The following is a 21,621-nucleotide window of genomic DNA, read 5'->3' as shown; positions in this document are numbered from 1 at the left end:
TATTTCCCTTGAGGTAGTGATGCTGAATGTAAAAAACGTCTCAACATACCCCACTCTCCCCTACCTTTTGTATATCTCAAATGGTCAGTATGTTGTCCAGGAGAGCAGCCACGTGTGTTTCGAAGCAGAGGATCACTGATTTGAGCCCGGTATGGGGCAGTTGGAGAGTGGAGGAAGTTCATCTGTTAACAGCACACTGACCCCCGTTACAGGGGTGGCTGTGGCCCGGATTGGCAGCTGGGCTCAGCTCAACGGCCGGGGTAGCGAGTTTAGAAGGTGTGAGTGTAATAGAGTTAAGAACTTACCGTAAGCTCACTCCACATCTAGTAGTGTAGTAGAGTTAAGAACTTTCCGTAAGCTCACTCCACATCTAGTAGTGTAGTAGAGTTAAGAACTTACCGTAAACTCACTCCACATCTAGTTTGAATTGTTGCCGATGTAGCTATCCAAATGGTACCTTTTGTTTAGCACAAACGGTTGGTATGTTGTCAAATACACAGTGTCAAATTAAATATCAATTTAATAAAGATTATTTTTGTAAGTATCCATTGACAAAATTTGCTAATGTTTTTTTTTTTTACTAGTTAATACAGTTGTTGCTACAGTACATGGGAGGTTCCTCTACGTCATTACAATGGTTGTCTGTATAACTGCATTTAACTATGATGATCTCCATTGTTTTCAAAATAAATTATGGGAAAGATTCAAGGGAACTCCCTGCCATAACCAGTTTATCTCAGGTGATTCACACAAATGTTTCACAGTGAGAGCACACACTCAACACAATCATTTAAAATAGTGCAGTTATCTTAAACAACATACTGTTCCTGTCTATGTGGGTATCAAAATAAACACAAACGCTGCATGTGCTTTCCTGACAGCCCATACAAGGTCAAGGGAGACTGTTTGAAATGGATGTATGGAAATAGTATTCCTAGACCCTCTTGTTCCCTCCCAGAGCATTAACTTCTATTGTAGAAGGGTTATCCCTGAGATTTTACTGTAAATACTACAGAACTAGCAGCCATTAGGCTACACATGTGAATTCAACAGGCTTTCGAATAGTTTAAAAAAATATATGTAAAGATGATGCATAGGAGTTTTATGGTTTTTATAATTTATTCAGCTTACAACACTTGCATCTTCTGTCTCTCGCTCTCCCTCTTTTGTTGTCGTTCGTTGCTGCTAATGGTTTGGCCCACAAAGCCAGTCATTGCTGGCTCTGCTGCCATGGCTACCAGGAAATACTCTCGGCCGCCAGAGAGTAGTGTGTGGGGAGAGAGAGAGAGAGGAGAGAGAGAGAACGTGACAGTCCAGAGCTGTGAGAGACCACCACACAGAACACAACAGATTAATTAGAACAGGTTTGAGTAGTAGTGGTAGTAACCAGAGCAGACAGGGATCGGAGACTGCAGACAGGAACCAGAGACGGAAGACAGGAACCAGAGACGGAAGACAGTATCTGGAAAAATGGCTTCCTGTGGGACAGCAACCCTCCTCCTGCCTCCAGTCAAGAGTGTGATGGTCTACAGGAACGGGGACCCCTTCTACTCCGGCAGGAGGTTTGTGGTCAACCATCGACAGGTGTCCACCATGGAGGCGTTTCTCAATGACGTGACCCACTGCATTCAGGCTCCGCTGGCCGTGAGGACCCTGTACACCCCCCGGCAGGGTCACCGGGTCAGGGAGCTGCATGACCTCCAGACCGGGGCCCAGTACGTGGCCGCAGGCTTCGAGAGGTTCAAGAAGCTTGAGTGAGTAGCCTATCAGGTAGAGTTGTCTAGATTAGAAAGGGCAATTCCACCACTTTTCCACAGTTACATTATCTCCAGCACAATGCCAGTGTCTACATAAGTGAAAATGCGATGACATCATCAACATGTAAAACATTTTTAAAACAGTGATTTTCAAACACTGAGATTCGCGTTGATGTGAGTAGCAAGAAAATACCCTTCCTCTGGTTAGAAACGGGCAAAAAAAATCAGTTTTTCTACTTTTAATCCTACCCTATCATATCACAGATCATTCTTTTTTAGGACCTTCTCACCTTTTTAACCATATATCATAGAAACGCACCATTTTCACATAGACACTGGTACAGTGATGGAGTTAATGAAAATGAGGTTGAAAAGTGGCGGAATTTCCCTTTAAGGTACTTTTAAATTGTTCAGATATGGTCCTACAGGGCTACCATGTACTGTATGTTTGTGTAAATGTCTAGATATGATGTTGTCAAAATATTTTCTTCGATATTTATTGCTGTGTGCAGTAGATAAATGTAGATAGTAACCATTATATAAATACAGTCAGTAATACAGACGGTTATACAGTCAGTAATACAGTCGATTATACAGTCAGTAATTCAGTCGGTTATACAGTCAGTAATACAGTCGTCATACAGTCAGTAATACAGTAGGTTATACAGTCAGTAATACAGTCAGTAGTACAGTCGATTATACAGTCAGTAATACAGTCGGTTATACAGTCAGTAATACAGTCGATTATACAGTCAGTAATACAGTCGGTTATACAGTCAGTAATTGAGTCAGTAATACAGTCGATTATACAGTCAGTAATACAATCAGTAATACAGTCGATTATACAGTCAGTAATACAGTCGGTAATACAGTCAGTAATACAGTCGATTATACAGTCAGTAATACAGTCGGTTATACAGTCAGTAATACAGTCGATTATACAGTCAGTAATACAGTCGGTTATACAGTCAGTAATACAGTCAGTAATACAGTCGATTATACAGTCAGTAATACAGTCAGTAATACAGTCGGTTATACAGTCAGTAATACAGTCAGTAATACAGTCGATTATACAGTCAGTAATACAGTCAGTAATACAGTCGATTATACAGTCAGTAATACAGTCGGTTATACAGTCAGTAATACAGTCGATTATACAGTCAGTAATACAGTAGGTTATACAGTCAGTAATACAGTCGATTATACAGTCAGTAATACAGTCGGTTATACAGTCAGTAATACAGTCAGTAATACAGTCGATTATACAGTCAGTAATACAGTCAGTAATACAGTCGGTTATACAGTCAGTAATACAGTCAGTAATACAGTTGATTATACAGTCAGTAATACAGTTGGTTATACAGTCAGTAATACAGTCGATTATACAGTCAGTAATACAGTCGGTTATACCGTCAGTAATACAGTAGGTTATACAGTCGGTAATACAGTCAGTAATACAGTCGGTTATACAGCCGGTTATACAGTCAGTAATACAGTCGGTAATACAGTCGGTAATACAGTCGGTTATACAGTCAGTAATACAGTCGGTTATACAGTCAGTAATACAGTCGGTTATACAGTCAGTAATACAGTCGGTTATATAGTCGGTTATACAGTCGGTTATACAGTTGGTAATACAGTCGGTTATACAGTCAGAAATTCATACAGTAATATAGTCAGTAACACAGTCAGTAATACAGTCAGTAACAGTCAGTAATTCATACGGTAATACAGTCAGTAATACAGTAGATAATACAGTCGGTTATACAGTCAGTAATACAGTCAGTAATACAGTCGGTTATACAGTCAGTAATACAGTCAGTAATACAGTCGGTTATACAGTCAGTAATACAGTTGGTATTACAGTCAGTTATACAGTCGGTAATAGTCGGTTATATAGTCAGTAATACAGTCGGTAATACAGTCAGTAATACAGTCAGTAATTCATACAGTTATACAGTCAGTAACACAGTCAGTAATTCATACAGTAATACAGTTGGTAATACAGTAGATAATACAGTCAGTAATACAGTCGGTAATACAGTCTGTAAAACAGTCGGTTATACAGTCAGTAACACAGTCAGTAGTTCATACAGTAATACAGTTGGTAATACAGTAGATAATACAGTCGGTTATACAGTCAGTAACACCGTCGGTTATACAGTCAGTAATTCATACAGTAATACAGTCAGTAACACAGTCAGTAATTCATACAGTAATACAGTTGGTAATACAGTAGATAATACAGTCGGTTATACAGTCAGTAACACCGTTGGTTATACAGTCAGTAATTCATACAGTAATACAGTCAGTAATACAGTTATGTGTTAAGCTGTGTCTCACTGAGGATGAATATGTGAACCTTTATCATGTCTATTTGTTTTTTCATGCAGTTATTTGAACACAGGGCTGAAGAAGCAGCCTGTACCCATGGGAGAAGGAGCTCGGGTAAGCTTCAATATGGTTTTCTGTCTCTGTCGGCGGTACAGTCCGTTACTCATTAATCTAACCTATCTGGGGTAGGTCATGCTGACACACACACACACACCCTCAAAATCAAGTAGATCTGAACTGGTAACAGTTGTAACAGAGAACAGGTTTTCTCTCACTGCGCAATGGTTATTATTTATTTGACCACACTTCATATTCATTGTGTTTAAATTTGGTTTTGGATGTGCTTTGCATGTCATAATACCGGACACTGTGGTAGACCAAAGTATGATAGACCAAAGCAATAGCATAGCATTGATTTTCGGATACGTGTAATCTGTAAATAATGGTCCTCAGCACCAACACAAACTCACAGAGGATGTAGACCACGCGTCAATAATAACAAATCAATGTTCTGTACCGTATTCAGTCTTACAGTGTCTCGTGTCATCCTTGGCCCATTTCAATAGATCTCTTGTTCACCATCGGATACATTCATATAAGGAAGATTGATCTTGTGTTAATGAGATCATGGACACATAAAACGCATTTCAAGCGCAGCATCTCAATTGCCGTTCACACAATGGAAAGTGCTTGCTTTGTATTCAGCCCAAATGGCTGGCTGGATGGATAGAGATTAATGTATTTCATTTTCAGCTGTGGAGCGTGTAGTGATTCAGAGCAATATCATAGTCCTATCTTTTACTGCAGTGGGCTAAATCAGGGTCACACGGAGTGTTTCTGGGTAGTCTTGAAACAAATCTACTTTGAAACGAAGGTATACACCTCACACACATGGTTATGGGCTTAGAAAAAAGAAGACATCTGTACCATATCAGGTATGGAGTTGAAATGTAGAACATTTAGAGTTTGCAACCCAATATTACACTATACATCACAGTTGACTGAAATATATCAAAACTGTTTGACATAGAAACACAGGATTTTCAGCGGGAAAAAAAGGTGTTAATTTGGAAATTATGAAAAATCTGAATAATATTACACCCATGAGGCCACTACAGGGCGAATTTGTCATTTGACTGCAGGAAAGCTGTGAACAAACATTCTCCATTGTCTGACTGAGACCAGAAGGGCCACCATAACTAACCCATCAACATTCATGTGAAATAGTAGAAAGGTAATTGTGTGGCACTTGAATTGGCACAGATATCGTTTTGCCATTGTGTGAGTGCCCTGCCTGTGCGCTTATATGGTGTTGTATATTAGCAGAGACAGTGTGATTTGACAGCTAACAACAAACATTCTCACAACTTTAGAGGACGTTTCCTTAAAAACTCTGACACACCGGTAGGATTGTTAAACGTTTGACTGCCGACAGTATTTAGCACCTCTGTACAGTGTCAGAGCTCTCTCTTTTGTGTTTAAAAAAATATATTGTTTTTTTTTTAACTAGGCAAGACAGTTTACTTACAATGACGGCCTACCTGGGAACAGTGGGTTAACTGCCTTGTTCAGGGCCAGAATGACAGATTTGTCAGCTCAGGGATTCGGTCCAGCAACCTTTTGGTTACTGGCCCAACGCGCTAACAAGGCCTTGGAAGAGTCATCAGCCAATCAGCCTTGTTATAAAATACTCCAAAATACAAGGTGGCAGTAGCGCTGTTTGGCAATGCATATTTGTGGGTATTGCTTATGGTCTAGGTCAAAGCTATCTGCACTAATGTTGCTATTTTGTAGAACGCCCTTGTTGATACTAGCCAGATGCCCACAGCTAGATAACTACCTAGCAAGATGACAAAGAAACAATTTAATTTACTCTCCATAATTCCATACTGCCAGTGATACCCAAATGTTTAGCTAGTTAACTAACGTTAGCATATTCGCTAGCTAGCACAACAACAGACAGGCGTTTCATGAAAACTAGCTAATCCATTGTTATTTAATTAGAATGTTAATACTAGCTACAGTGGTTAGCTAGCTTGGAGGAAGTATTTCGTGTTGTGTGCATTGCATCTCTGCACTTAGCTAGCTACCATCCCATATAGCCTACATTGCATATGAAGTGTAACTGGCATTACTTTTTTGTTGTTGTCTCTTCCATGTGGGGGTTCGTGCTGTCTGATTGGCTCAAAATCAAGTTGTTGGCCACTGACGAGCATTGGGATTCGACAAGTATCGACGCTACCTAGTCGGCTCCAATGACGTATTCAAACCCCGAAGCTGTTTGGCCATTGAGAGGCTTTGAAGCCACCGGTTGGCCATATTGGCACTCCCTAGTTGGAGCAGTCCTCCATAGGAATGAATGGAATTCTACAGTATTTCAATTAAATGTTTCAAGAACAAAATTACACTTTAAGGAAAATGTTTTTATATATAAAAACATTTTCCTTAAAGTGTAATTTTGTTCTTGAAACATTTATCTTTATCTTAACATTTTATATATATATATATATATATATATATATATATATATATATATATATATATATATATATATAATTTAAAAGTATGCATTGGCGTGTCTGTTATAGATTACATGTGTCAAAAACTAATGTAGACATGAATAAATGCCTTTCTATATCTTTCAAACAATTATTATTATTCTAAAACTTTTTGGGCTCTTTTTCTCCCAAATTTCATGATATCCAATTGGTAGTTACAGTCTTGTCCAATCGCTGCAACTCCCGTACCGACTCAGGAGAGGTGAAGGTCGAGAGCTATGCATCCTCCGAAACACAACCCCGCCAAGCCACACTGCTTCTTGACACACTGCTTGCCTAACCCGGAAGCCAGCCGCACCAATGTGTCAGAGGAAACTACAGATTGCGACCGAAGTCAGCGTGCATGCGCCCAGCCCACCACAAGGGGTCGCAATGACATCCCAACCGGCCAAACCCTCCCTTAACCTGGATGACGCTCTGTCAACAGTGTGCCGCCTCATGGGTCTCCTGGTCATGGCCAGCTGCGACACAGCCTGGGATCGAACCAGGGTCTTTAGTGACCAATATCTTTTTTTACAATTGAGGAGGAGTACCTAGATGTCTGTGAGGTGACTTCAATACAGCGTCCCACTGTCAGTCATCCAGGGTTTATCCACGTCATCGGTCAGCACACAGCAGATACCCCTTGTTCTGGCAAGAGAAGGAGCAGCCTCCCACTGTGATAAGTACCTATCGGTAGTCTATCGGCAGTCTATCGGCAGCGAGGTTCTTGGTGTGTTTCATGCTTGAGAGTCTCATTGGGTCTTTACCTAAAGTTTTCATAGGAATGTGTCAGTGAGGTGCAAGGAATAAATAAGAACTTGTTCTTTAACTGACTTGCCTGGTTAAATAAAGGTTAAATTTGTATTTTTTTTATAAATAAAAAATAACTGTTTCCAGGAGACCATTTCCTCAAACAGAACTTTGCTGCACTCGCATTAACATCTGCTAACCATGTGTATGTGACCAATAAAATATGATTTGAATTTACCCAGAATGTGTGTGGGGGGAGGTGGGGGGTCTCTATCCAGTACACACACTTGCTTGTGCAAAAAAAACTATTTATAGGCCTAATAATAAAGACATAATTTAAACAGGAAAAATGTATTACCTTTTAATGTGGCATGAACAGAACCAGTCATGTTATTTTCATCCTATTGTCAAACAAATCACAAAAAGTAGGCTACCGGGTCATGTTCTTCTTCCTTTTCTTGAGTGTGCTTTTAACAGAGCAGAGATGTATCTAATGTCAAAACATGCTAAATTGGTTCTCAGGAGGTTTTTGTCAAACATCTGGGGAACACTACAGGTAACAATACAAAAACATTCTCTCTCACTAGAATTGTTAGCTTGGTAACTCTGTTTAGAGAACTAAGTCATACAGTGGCCCCATCCTGTGTTATAAGGGCTCTGAACAAGCCTGGGCAGGCCTGATTCCCAGCCTACCCAGCCCTTTGCTGCCAGCCCCATGCCTACCACTCTGTTTAAATATAAAAACAACGTTGCATAGTGCCACTTCAAAGTGGAAACATTGTAGAAACATTTATTTTCTAGCTGTGGTTGGATTTTGGTTGAAGTATTGATTTATTGATATATTATGTGGTCAGACACAATGAGTGATTCATAGGGCTTGACTTCATAGGGCTTGACTTCATAGGGCCTGACTTCATAGGGCTTGAGGTTTTTTTATAGGGCTTGCCTTAATAGGGCTTTACTTAATAGGGCTTGACTTCATATTGCTTGACTTTATAGGGCCTGACTTAATAGGGCTTGAGTTTTTTTTTATAGGGCTTGACTTAATAGGGCTTGAGTTTTTTTTATAGGGCTTGACTTAATAGGGCTTGACTTAATAGGGTTTGACTTCATAGGGCTTGACTTCATAGGGCTTGACTTAATAGGGCTTGACTTCATAGGGCTTGACTTCATAGGGCTTGACTTAATAGGGTTTGACTTCATAGGCTTTGACTTCATAGGGCTTGACTTCATAGGGCTTGACTTAATAGGGTTTGACTTAATAGGGTTTGACTTCATAGGGCTTGACTTAATAGGGCTTGACTTCATAGGGTTTGACTTCATAGGGCTTGACTTAATAGGGCTTGACTTCATAGGGCTTGACTTCAAAGGGCTTGACTTAATAGGGTTTGACTTCATAGGCTTTGACTTCATAGACTCTGGATGTAATAGAAAGGTCAGGGGAAGTTTTGTGGACAGAGTGGCTATATAAAGTTTAGGTATTCAATGAAGTGGAGCACTCAGTCTGTCTTTGTAGATGTGTTATGTAGATACAGTATGTTTTTGGCCAAGATGATAATGTGTGTTGCCATGGACACAGCCCTCTGACTGATAAGCTATAATAATCATAATCATAATCATAATAATAGATCATAACCACTTATTGTGAAATGTCTGTGGATGTTCTGTTCTGAAATTAATACAATTGGTATTTACTTTGTTTTGGTAAATTATAGGAAATGGCACACTTGATATCAATGTTTCATCACATGGTTTAATTTGGCATTCACTGATCAGAGGAAGTGGTATTTCTTTCTTGTATTTTTTTCTGACCGACAAATCTATCTAAAACTACAGTGCAGTATTATTTTGTAATGTCATGTCTTTCTTTCCTAGGCAAGATTACTTCACAGACCAAATGTGTCAGCAAAATGGAGAAAGTATATTCCTCTACCCTGTATCATACAGTAAGATTCCCTGTTAACACACTCCCATTCATCATCTCAAATACTACACACATAGAAACACACTACGTATTTGCGTGTTCCTTTACAGTGTTTTCCGCAACGAAGATCTTCGCTGCTCTCCATTCCGTTTCATAATTCCCAGGACCTGGCAGCATGACCTGGATCAGATCCTCGGTCTAGTCACAGAGAAGGCCAGTTTACGCACTGGAGCAGTGCGCAGGTCAGATACGTACACATACACACCCTCACACATGCATATACACTGTACATACGCACACACTGACACACACACACCCTCACACAGCATGTTTGACCTATTAATGGCAGCCCAATGGCCCCTCAGGTACACAGATGACAGTCTCTCTGACCCCATTAGTGACCCCTGACCCTGTGACCCCTCAGGTTGTGCACTCTAGAGGGAGTAACTGTGTCCAGTGCAGACGAGCTGGTGAGTGGCCAGTTCTATGTGGCTGTGGGAGCAGAGAGGTTCAAGAAGCTTCCCTACGTGGAGCTGTTGGTTCCTAAAGCCTCTGAGAGGTATGGATGGAATTATCCTAGTACAGAGATTTTTAGATAATATGAAAATAGAACAAACAGCTTTTAGGCAGCCAAGACAGAAAATACTTTTATGAACTCACTTGACTTTTTCCCCCTCCTTACTATCTCTGACTTTGCTGATAGCTACTTTAGTGAAGAACAATTTACTTACTATGACTAAGATATGTGGTTGTCCCACCTAGCTATCTTAAGATCAATGCACTAACTGTATTTCGCTCTGGATAAGAGTGTCTGGTAAATGACTAAAAGGTCAAATGTAAGACTGTGTGGGTATTATATTCTAAAGATATATTGGTCTCAATGGGACTCCCTGCTAAAATAAAGGTAAAATAAATATAATATAATATATTATAATAAACATAATGAATATAATATGAAATTATATAATATAATAAATATCATATATTTTAATATAATATGATATAATATTACATAATAAATATAATATGATATAATATATTAAATACATTATGCTATAATATGATATAATAAATATAATATGAAATAATATAATTAATATAATATCATATATTTTAATGTAATATGATATAATATATTAGAATATAGTATGATATGATATAATATAATATGATATAAAAACATACATATGATCAAATATAATTTTTTATATAATATGATATAGTATGAGAAATATTATATGATATAATATATTAGAATCTAGTATGATATAATATGATATAATATCATATATTTTAATATAATATGATATAGTATAATAAATAAAGTATGATATAATATAATATGATATAATCTGATATAATATAATATATTTTAATATAATATGATATATTATATGATATAATATATTAGAATATAGTATGATATAATATAATATGATATATTTTAAAATATAATATAATAAATATGATATGATATAATATATTGGAATATAGTATGATATAATAAAATACATATGATATAATATAATATCATATTTTTTAAATATAATATGATATCATAAATATTATATGATAGAATATATTGGAATATAGTATGATATAATAAAATATGATATATAATAAATGTGATATAATAAATATAATATTATATAATATTATAGAAGATAATATTTTATAATAAATATATGATATGAATTGATATAATATAATATGATATCATATAATAAATATCATATAGTATGATATAATATTATATAATACATTGAATATGATATGAAATTCTATAATATTATAAATATAATATGATATCACATATTTTAATATGATATGATATAATACATATGATATAATATATTATAATATGATATCATATAATAATATTATAAATATAATATGATATAGTATAGTATATGATATAATAAATATGATATAATGTAATATGGATTTCTATATAATATTTTCCAGAAATTACCCTGGAAATAGAAGGCTGTCAAGGAGATATAAGGTACGCTACTGTCTGTCTAACACCTACTGTAGGTCTAACACTTCATAGTCTAATATTTTGTATATTTATTTTGGTCTATAGGACAATTGATCTTGGTTATAAAGGTACACCTTGTCTCCCTTTGTCTTGCTCAGGGCAGGAAGGCAGCCAGTGGCCCTGAGGACAGTTACAGTGACTCTGCTCTCCTGGACTCTCCAGAGGTACTGTCAAAAAACTTTAGTGGAAAATAAAGTTTCTTATTGGACAAGTCCAAGTAGTCCAGCCCGGTTTCAGTCTGTTTTCTTCCATTTGGTGCCTAATGAACACGACCCTGGTGTTGTGGTCCCAGTCGGATGGGCGGAGGGTGAAGTCCACTGGGGATGAGGTGGGGGAGACGGCTCTCCCATCCATCCAGAGGAGACCAGTGAAGGAGGAGAGCTCTATCTTCTACGCCAAACCAGTGAAAGTCCGAGTGAGGAACAGAGGCCATCCCAGGCCTCCACCAAGGACTGGACCAGGTAGGAGCACACAGACACACACTCCAATTACCTGGGGGCCAGTGTCAGACTTGCTGTTCTCACTGAGGACCTGAATTTAATAGGAATTAGATACCAGAAGGGGAGCCACAAGAAAGCAGCTTGTGGGTCTGGTGTGGCCCCTGGCATATGGTCTGGTGTGGCCTCTGGCATATGGTCTGGAGTGGCCCCTTGCATATGGTCTGCGGTGGCCCCTGGCATATTGTCTGCGGTGGCCCCTGGCATATGGTCTGGTGTGGCATATTGCATTCATGATTGTGTCGATGCACATTTACAATGATTGATCATTCATGTTCATGTTGGTTGGTGTGTGTTGTAGCCCAGGCCAGTGTGTTTAGAGCTGTACAGAAGAAGAGAGAGGAGGTGCAGGGGGCTGAGGAGGTGCTGGAGGATGAGAACACAGCAGTAGATGTTCCCGTTGACCAGGTAGGCCGACACCTCATTCTTTTCTCTCTCCCCCACTCTTTTATTGTCCTCCCTTCCATGACAGTGACCAAGCCCTCCACTCTGAGATCCAGCTCCTACCCTCAGGTAGACAGCAACAGATACAACAGATACGAACACTCCTTTGTACCCACCACCATGAACATGTTAAACACATGGCCCTGGTATGGAAAGGGAATCAAATGATCCTGATTTGGATATGCACTCTATTGCCTGAAATTGCATATAACCAGGGGCGCAACTTTCACTGGGGACGGGAGGGACATGTCCCCCCCCCACATTCTGAAATAGCATTTTTGTCATCCCCCAGTTTTACCATTGGAATGCGATCCAAAACGAGGCAACGGTTTGCTTCAGGACCATGCAAACGCCTCCAAGCAGTCCGTTGGGCTGTTTAGTGTGTTTATCCCCAGGATAAGAAATAAATACAATAATTATAATTAATGCCCCCCCCCCCCCCCTTCATATAATGACGTTTCTGTGTACTTTGTGGGGTATTGTTGTTTTTTAACTCTTTTGTATGTGCTCTAAGTTTTGTCATCATATTACCCCTGCCTATAACCAAATGTCCTTCTGGGTTACAATCAAGTTTAAATGGTTCTTTCTTCCCTAGTCCTTTACCAGTGCAATGGGACCATTTTCCATTTCTCTCCTTGAAATAATGTATATGAGGGTTATATGTAATGTGTTGAGGTGTGGATTATAGATAAGCAAACTTTAGCATTGTGGTGTTGTGTCTTTATCTTTTAGAGAGTGGCAGAGACAGTAGAGGACGAGGACCTTATTGGGAGAAATCCTCCTCATTACAACAGCCAAGATCAGGTGTGTATCTGTATGGGACAGTCTCATTCCTTGAGTGACATGAGGTTTTGTAGAAGTCGCAGATTGTTTATCATACATGTTTATCCAGGATGTATGGTTGGTAGTGTGAAGCTACGAGAGCTTCTTTGTATTGTTCTCCTCTAGATTTTGACCAAGGCTACAAAAGATCCCCTTCCTCACCCAGAACACCCAGACAAGGTTTGTCTGGTCGAGGATCATCGCTCATGATTTGCCAAATCATTCTCAACATGTTTACCCTACTGAGATATGCTGTTACATTTACCGTTGTACATTTCAGTCTGCTGTTAGATGTAAATTATAGTCTGCTCTTACATGATAGAACCACTCAGATAATTGTGATTTTCGTCCAATCACAAAGTTGGAATCATCGACTGAGAAAGACAGGAACTCACCTGAAAATACCAGCTCTTCCATCTGCAAAGAGGATGACATCGATGGGAGCCCTACGCTTGATACAGAAATGCCACAGGTACAGAAGGCTTGCATTCATTAAGTACAGTGCAATTATGAAAATAGCTCATACCTTTCACTACTTTGCGGCTCACCTGTCTGTAGTTAGAGACTGAGGAAAAGGTGTGTGTGTGCGCGTGTGCTTGCATGAGAGAGAGAGAGAGAGAGAGAGAGAGAGAGAGAGAGAGAGAGAGAGAGAGAGAACACAGACAACAGTGATCAGACTGTGTACACTGAGTGTACAAAACATTAGGAACACCTTCCTAATATTGAGTTGCACCCCCTTTTGCCCCTCAGAACAGCCTCAATTCGTCTTGGGGAATGGACTCAACAAGGTGTCTAAGGTGTTCCACAGGGATGCCGGCCCATGTTGACTCCAATGCTTTCCAAAGTTGTGTCAAGTTGGCTGGATGTCCTTTGGGTGGTGGACCATTCCAGAAACACACTGGAAACTGTTGAGCGTGAAAAAGCCAGCAGCGTTGCAGTTCTTGACACAAACCCGTGCGCCTGACACCTACTACCATACCCTGTTCAAAGGCACTTAAATATTTTGTCTTTCTCATTCACCTACTGAATGGCACACAGACACAATCCTTGTCTCAAGGGGTAAAAATGATTTAAACTGTCTCCTCCCCTTCATCTACACTGATTGAAGTGGATCAATAAAGGATCATAGCTTTCACCTGGACAGTCTAAAGCCCTGTTCACACCGCAGTCCTTAATGTTCAAATGCATTTTGTTTTGTTCCAAATCCGTTTTGAACTACTGACGGTCTAAACAGCAAGTTACAAGTGACCAAATCAGATGTGTGTTCAGACAGCAGTCATATGCTGACAAGGCTACGCTAGTTGTCATAGTAACAACAGGGTATGTGCGCAGTGGTGTAGGCTGATTGGTCGTGGTGCTCGTGCTTCCTATCACTCAGAAGTTACAGTGTGGCAAAAAAGTATTTAGTCAGCCACCAATTGTGCAAGTTCTCCCACTTAAAAAGATGAGAGAGGCCTGTAATTTTCATCATAGGTACACTTCAACTATGATAGACAAAATGAGAAAAAAAAATCCAGAAAATCACATTGTAGGATTTTTTTATGACTTTATTTGCAAATTATGGTGGAAAAAAAGTATTTGGTCAATAAGAAAAGTTTATCTCAACACTTTGTTATATACCCTTTGTTGGCAATGACAGAGGTCAAACGTTTTCTGTACGTCTTCACAAGGTTATCACACACTGTTGCTGGTATTTTGGCCCATTCCTCCATGCAGATCTCCTTTAGAGCAGTGATGTTTTGGGGCTGTTGTTGGGCAACACGGACTTTTAACTCCCTCCAAAGATTTTCTATGGGGTTGAGATCTGGAGACTGGCTAGGCCACTCCAGGACCTTGAAATGCTTCTTACGAAGCCACTCCTTCGTTGCCCGGTCGGTGTGTTTGGGATCATTGTCATGCTGAAAGACCCAGCCAAGTTTCATCTTCAATGCCCTTGCTGATGGAAGGAGGTTTTCACTCAAAATCTCACGAAACATGGCCCCATTCATTCTTTCCTTTACACGGATCAGTCGTCCTGGTCCCTTTGCAGAAAAACCACAAAGCATGATGTTTCCACCCCATGCTTCACAGTAAGTATTGTGTTCTTTGGATGCAACTCAGCATTCTTTGTCTTCCAAACACGACGAGTTGAGTTTTTACCAAAAAGTTATATTTTGGTTTCATCTGACCATATGACATTCTCCCAATCTTCTTCTGGATCATCCAAATGCTCTCTAGCAAACTTCAGACGGGCCTGGAGATGTACTGGCTTAAGCAGGGGGACACGTCTGGCACTGCAGGATTTGAGTCCCTGGCGGCGTAGTGTGTTACTGATGGTAGGCTTTGTTACTTTGGTCCCAGCTCTCTGCAGGTCATTCACTAGGTCCCCCTGTGTGGTTCTGAGATTTTTGCTCACCGTTCTTGTGATCATTTTGACCCCACGGGGTGAGATCTTGCGTGGAGCCCCAGATCGAGGGAGATTATCAGTGGTCTTGTATGTCTTCCATTTCCTAATAATTGCTCCCACAGTTGATTTCTTCAAACCAAGCTGCTTACCTATTGCAGATTCAGTCTTCCCAGCCTGGTGCAGGTCTACAATTTTGTTTCTGGTGTCCTTTGACAGCTCTTTGGTCTTGGCCATAGTGGAGTTTGGAGTGTGACTGTTTGAGGTTGTGGACAGATGTCTTTTATACTGATAACAAGTTCAAACAGGTGCCATTAATACAGTTAACGAGTGGAGGATAGAGGAGCCTCTTAAAGAAGTTACAGGTCTGTGAGAGCCAGAAATCTTGCTTGTTTGTAGGTGACCAAATACTTATTTTCCACCATAATTTGCAAATAAATTCATAAAAAATCCTACAATGTGATTTTCTGGATTTTTTTTTCTCATTTTGTCTGTCATTGTTGAAGTGTACCTATGATGAAAATTACAGGCCTCTCTCATCCTTTTAAGAGGGAGAACTTGCACAATTGGTGGCTGACTAAATACTTTTTTGCCCCCTGTATGTAGCAAGCTAAGGTGACAACAACATCCCAGTCCTTTTTGGCTGGCCACAGCAGTCAACTAGCTAGTTAGTTAGCTGTTTAGCTTTCTAGCAAATAAATCAGATTTGACCGTTCAGACACAAGTCACATGGCCAGGAATCAGATTTGTATCTGACTTCAAACCACCTACAAATGTGGCATGAAATATCAAATTCCATGTGCTTTTTGGCTGTTCAGAATGCAGGAAATTGGATATGTGAACATGGCTTATGTCATGGAAAGAGCAGGTGTTCATAATGTTTTGTACGCTGATGGTGTGTGTTCTTGTGCGATATGCACTGATATAGTCATTCACTACCACACTGAAGATGTTGGATACATTTTCATGGTTTACATGTTCTTCGTCTAACAAAGGCCAACATATCCCTGGAGCATGAGATGAACTCTACCGCAGGTCCATCTGTCCACAAAAAAGAAGGCGCTGCCTTAGAGAGTTGTGTGTCTGCTACTGATACACCAGAGGTACACGCACACACATACACACACGCACACACACGCACACACAGTTATTCAGTACAGCATGAATACATAAATACAGAGACGAACACACTCAATGTCTAGAAATGAATTCTGTCTGTACACTCACCCCTATTCAAGGAGCCGAAGACGGAGCCAAAGCCAACCACTCCACACTCAAGGGCTTCTTCGTCATCAACATCCTCCGCATCTCAAAGTTCTCCGACAAGCGGGGGTATCCAGGGAAACCGTTCAAGTATTTGATCAGGCTCGATTGAATAGGTGAATTTAAACAGTTGGCGCAAGTTTGGTTTTAGAAGTGGGGGAGGGGCCAAATTATTATGATTTTCTTTATCCAGTCGGATAAATACTCCAAACAGCCGACCCGACCGCTCGGAGGCGTCCGCATGGTCCTAAAGCACACCGCTGCCAGTGAAAGTTGCGCCCCTGGATTTAAATGATCATCCTAGAGTGGTTTAAAGACATGCTCTGGTACTTTGACCCCTAATAAGCATTTTTTTTAAACCTCCAACTTTGGTCTGGATGTGTCAATTTTAGTTCATACATGCATAATCTATGAGCAGAATTACTCTCAATGTGCCACAAAATCCCTAGTTTGAAAGCGACAGTATTCTGGAAGCTGTGCAGCACCATTTTACCTACATTTACCCCCGTGTGGGCCAGCACCCTAGCAATTAGAGTTTCAACCAATGAGCTTCAGCCCATCCCCATTTGAGTGACAGCTAGCATGACACACACACACACACACACACAGCGTGCACATATCTTCAGGTGATGTAGTACGCCATTTTCGGGGACCACTTTTTGGCTCGTGGGCGCAACTTTCAGAACTACTGGCTAAAAAGTATACAAAAGTACCAGAGAATATCCTTAAAAGAAAATATATTTTGGCCCGGTCTGATTGTTTTTTTCTTTTAAGGGAGTCCTCATACCCTCCACCAGACACCGTAATGAAGCAGTCCTCATACCCTCCACCAGACACCGTAATGAAGCAGTCCTCATACCCTCCACCAGACACCGTAATGAAGCAGTCCTCATACCCTCCACCAGACACCGTAATGAAGCAGTCCTCATACCCTCCACCAGACACCGTAATGAAGCAGTCCTCATACCCTCCACCAGACACCGTAATGAAGCAGTCCTCATACCCTCCACCAGACACCGTAATGAAGCAGTCCTCATACCCTCCACCAGACACCGTAATGAAGCAGTCCTCATACCCTCCACCAGACACCGTAATGAAGCAGTCCTCATACCCTCCACCAGACACCGTAATGAAGCAGTCCTCATACCCTCCACCAGACACCGTAATGAAGCAGTCCTCATACCCTCCACCAGACACCGTAATGAAGCAGTCCTCATACCCTCCACCAGACACCGTAATGAAGCAGTCCTCATACCCTCCACCAGACACCGTAATGAAGCAGTCCTCATACCCTCCACCAGACACCGTAATGAAGCAGTCCTCATACCCTCCACCAGACACCGTAATGAAGCAGTCCTCATACCCTCCACCAGACACCGTAATGAAGCAGTCCTCATACCCTCCACCAGACACCGTAATGAAGCAGTCCTCATACCCTCCACCAGACACCGTAATGAAGCAGTCCGGTTCTCAGAATGGGCCTGTGGCTTTATGAGGAGAGCGGAGGAGAGTAACGTTGTTTCTATAATCTACCATCTATTGTTTTCATTAGTAAACTAAGAATCCAAAAATGTGAATGTATTCTTTATGATATTGACATATTTTACAGGAAATACTGTGGTACAGTAATCAGGTAATCTATGTAATGTTTCTTTAAAAAATGTATATTCATGACACACAATGCTTTTACTTTGATGGAAAGCGGCAAACATATTGTAAACAGGAAGAAGTGTTTTTGAGACAATAAGAGAACAAGTAGGATAGGGTTCTGTATTATTCAGTTATAGAACACATACAATGAATGTAAAGTATTCTGTTTTATCAAAATATACTTTAATATCTAATGGAAATATACAATATGAAATATTTCATATCTTACAAAAAAACTACCGCAATGTCCTCTGTGGTTGTACAGTACAAGCATTTTGACTCAAACAATTCATATGCTATTATTTCTGAATAAAACGTGCAATACAACAGTAAACAGAAAACAGTTTTTTCCCACAAAATATACACTACCAACATATCACTTTGCACCTAACACTTTGCAGTTTCATATCAAAATAAGCTCTTTACATACATAAAAAATACGATGTCATGTTTGTGATCTAGATGCACAGTAGCAGCATTGATTAAAACAACTGAACTCCTGTTGGTCCGTTTTCCAAACCAACACATTGACTGTGGTCTTCTGCTGTCCTATAGTGTTTCTATGGGCTTTCACACAGCATGGCATCAGAACGACTAGAATAGTTGGCTGGAATGAACCCTAATTGAACTCACAGTAGTTATAAGGTATGGGATTAGCCACAGCACTGTGCATGCTGAGTTCCCGCTAAGTCAATTTACATACTCATTCACACAATGTCCAATCCCTACTGCCTGGTTGGCAGAGGCCAGGGTTGTGGCAGAGGTCAGGGTTGTGGCAGAGGTCAGGGTTGTGGCAGAGATCATGGTTGGATCTACAACAGGAATAAAACCTTTGTTTTCATTTTTCATTTCATTTGTTTTCATTCTCCCGTTACAAAATGTTGTGAAATGTTTTGGACCCTATGGACAACCTAAACACTACTGTAGTTGAACAAGTATGTTATGTAGTATGAAGCCACATCTATTGATGATATAACTAAGCCTATGGAAAGTACCTTAGACTAGAAACAATACCTTGAACTAGGTTGTAGGAGATAAAACCTGTTAAAATGTGTCCAGACCTTTTTTTGTTGTTTATTTTTGTTGTTGTCGTCGCGCAAGACACACAGAGATAGATGCAATAGGAGTGCTGCTACATATACTGTTTCTAATTGTATTGTGAGAGCTGTGTACCATTCTGCTGTCCTATGCTTTCAGGCTCAGTGATGGGGCTCACTATGCAGAGAGTGATGCCTACCATGGTGAGGACCATTCCTCCCAACAGCTCCTGCATCAACAAACAAACACACACACACACGGCATGTGAAAAATATGATGACCAAAACAACCACAGGCCAGCATTGTATGCCCATACCAAATAACCAATCATTCTCAATGCAATGTGTACTAAAGCTAACCAAACTGCCCAGAGAGCAACAACAATGTTGTGTCATAATGTTTGGAAAGTGGTGACATTATAACAACATTTCCCTGCACCTCCTCCCCGCTTCCCAGTGAGCAGGGTGAACAGGAAGGAGAGGGAGTTGGTCACAGGCACAACCAGAGACAGATCTGTATGAGGGGAGGAGGAGGAGAGATGAACACTGAACCATTACAGCAGAGCTAGAACACTATTTGTGAAATTATGTCATGTGATTTTAAACTGTTTATTGAAAGAGAATCCAATTCCCTTTAAAGTTTAACTAAGTCATAGGCCCGCCCCATGAGCACAAACATTGATCTGGTGTTATGGGACAGCCCTTTTCCACAGTTACGAATATAACCCCCACCTGAAGGAATTCCCTTCAGAACATGCGTACCTCGATCACAGAGGGGGCGAAGATTTGAGTAGAGACCATAAAAAACCACAGTATAAGCTAAGGTTGTAATGGTCGTTGAAACTCCGAGACTATCGATTCCGACAGAATAAGAGCAAATCTTCGATACTAATTACTAGTCTGCAGCTAGAAGTTTTGTCGACCTGAAATGTGAAGACCGACAACCGCCGAAACATCTAATCTATAAGAACATTTCTGAATGGGACTCTGAAGTATCCATTCTAACCACGAAAGCCTCCAGGGACGCAAAGAGAAGTTCAGATGAACTTTCCAACAGAAAGACGATTCCAACAGAGATCATGACGACACACTGAGCGTAAATATATATATATATATATATATATATATATATATATATATATATACATATATATATATATATATATATATCCAAGCCGCCATACCGGTTTAGCCCACTAGGGCACATCCCCTATCATTTCCAGGTAACCATATCTACTGTTTGTTTGTTATGCATTTCTGTAATTATTTAGTTAGTTAGTAAATAAATGATTAAGACAATTGATGTATGGATGATTCATAGTGAAGGCTGGGTTCGTGCAGATAACCAACAACTTATGACGTTTGGAATGAGACTAACATGAGGTAAAGAACAATTCATTAATTAGAAGACTAATTGATCAGATTTTAAAATATCTGAAAAGTAATATTAGAAAAATTATAACTTTAATCTGAAGATTGTCCTTGGTGCCCCGACTTCCTAGATAATTACATGTATATGATTAGTTTAATCACGTAAGAATAATGACAGAGAATTGATTTGATAAAATAACAGTCTTCAAATTAATGATGCCAAAGACCCGACAGCTGTCAATCATGTGATTTTGAGATAAAAGAAACCTAGAGAATAACATTAGCAGTCGATGTGTAAAACTGTTACGGTGCGTGAATGAGGACCCAAAAGCGAATTAACGTAAACAGAGCTTCTTTAATAACAAAACAAACGTAGGCTCAGATGGACCGGCAGATTCCGACAGGACAGGACAAGGTTGCAGCAAACATGACGATAGTCTGGTTCAGGCATGAATAACACAAACAAGAATCCGACAAAGACAGAAACAAAAACAGAGAGAGATATAGAGGACTAATCAGAGGGAAAAAGGGAACAGGTGGGAAAAGGGGTGACGAGGTAGTTAGGAGGAGACAAGGAACAGCTGGGGGAAAGAGGGGGAGAAAAGGTAACCTAATAACGACCAGCAGAGGGAGACAGGGTGAAGGGAAAGGACAGAAACAAGACACAACATGACAATACATGACAGTACCCCCCCACTCACCGAGCGCCTCCTGGCGCACTCGAGGAGGAAACCTGGCGGCAACGGAGGAAATCCTCGATCAGCGCACGGTCCAGCACGTCCCGAGAGGGAACCCAACTCCTCTCCTC

The 21,621-nt window shown here is 40.1% G+C and overlaps 1 protein-coding gene across 1 annotated transcript; it reads left to right on the top strand.

Annotated features, from left to right (window-relative positions):
* The first annotated feature begins 1,100 nt into the window (after positions 1-1,100).
* Positions 1,101-18,746, top strand: dcdc2b (doublecortin domain containing 2B). Its single transcript, XM_021574782.3, has 15 exons — positions 1,101-1,754; positions 4,151-4,205; positions 9,257-9,327; positions 9,416-9,547; positions 9,730-9,864; positions 11,271-11,310; positions 11,445-11,510; positions 11,639-11,807; positions 12,145-12,251; positions 13,020-13,091; positions 13,236-13,289; positions 13,471-13,581; positions 16,488-16,595; positions 16,731-16,871; positions 17,530-18,746. Exons 1-14 carry the CDS (start codon positions 1,471-1,473, stop codon positions 16,851-16,853), a joined length of 1,527 nt encoding a protein of 508 aa, XP_021430457.2. The 5' UTR covers positions 1,101-1,470; the 3' UTR covers positions 16,854-16,871; positions 17,530-18,746.
* The last annotated feature ends 2,875 nt before the right edge of the window (positions 18,747-21,621 follow it).

This window comes from Oncorhynchus mykiss, chromosome 19, assembly GCF_057628025.1.
Source record: "Oncorhynchus mykiss isolate SJ-2025 chromosome 19, ASM5762802v1, whole genome shotgun sequence".
NCBI lineage: Eukaryota > Metazoa > Chordata > Actinopteri > Salmoniformes > Salmonidae > Oncorhynchus > Oncorhynchus mykiss.
This window is presented reverse-complemented; position numbering and strand designations above follow the sequence as displayed.

Coding starts and splice junctions, on each gene's coding strand:
- dcdc2b (XM_021574782.3), top strand. CDS start 1,471: ATGGCTTCCTGTGGGACAGCAACCCTCCTCCTGCCTCCAGTCAAGAGT. Junction 9,865..11,270: donor GTTCCTAAAGCCTCTGAGAG/GTATGGATGGAA, acceptor AATATTTTCCAG/AAATTACCCTGGAAATAGAA. Junction 11,511..11,638: donor CTCTCCTGGACTCTCCAGAG/GTACTGTCAAAA, acceptor TTGTGGTCCCAG/TCGGATGGGCGGAGGGTGAA.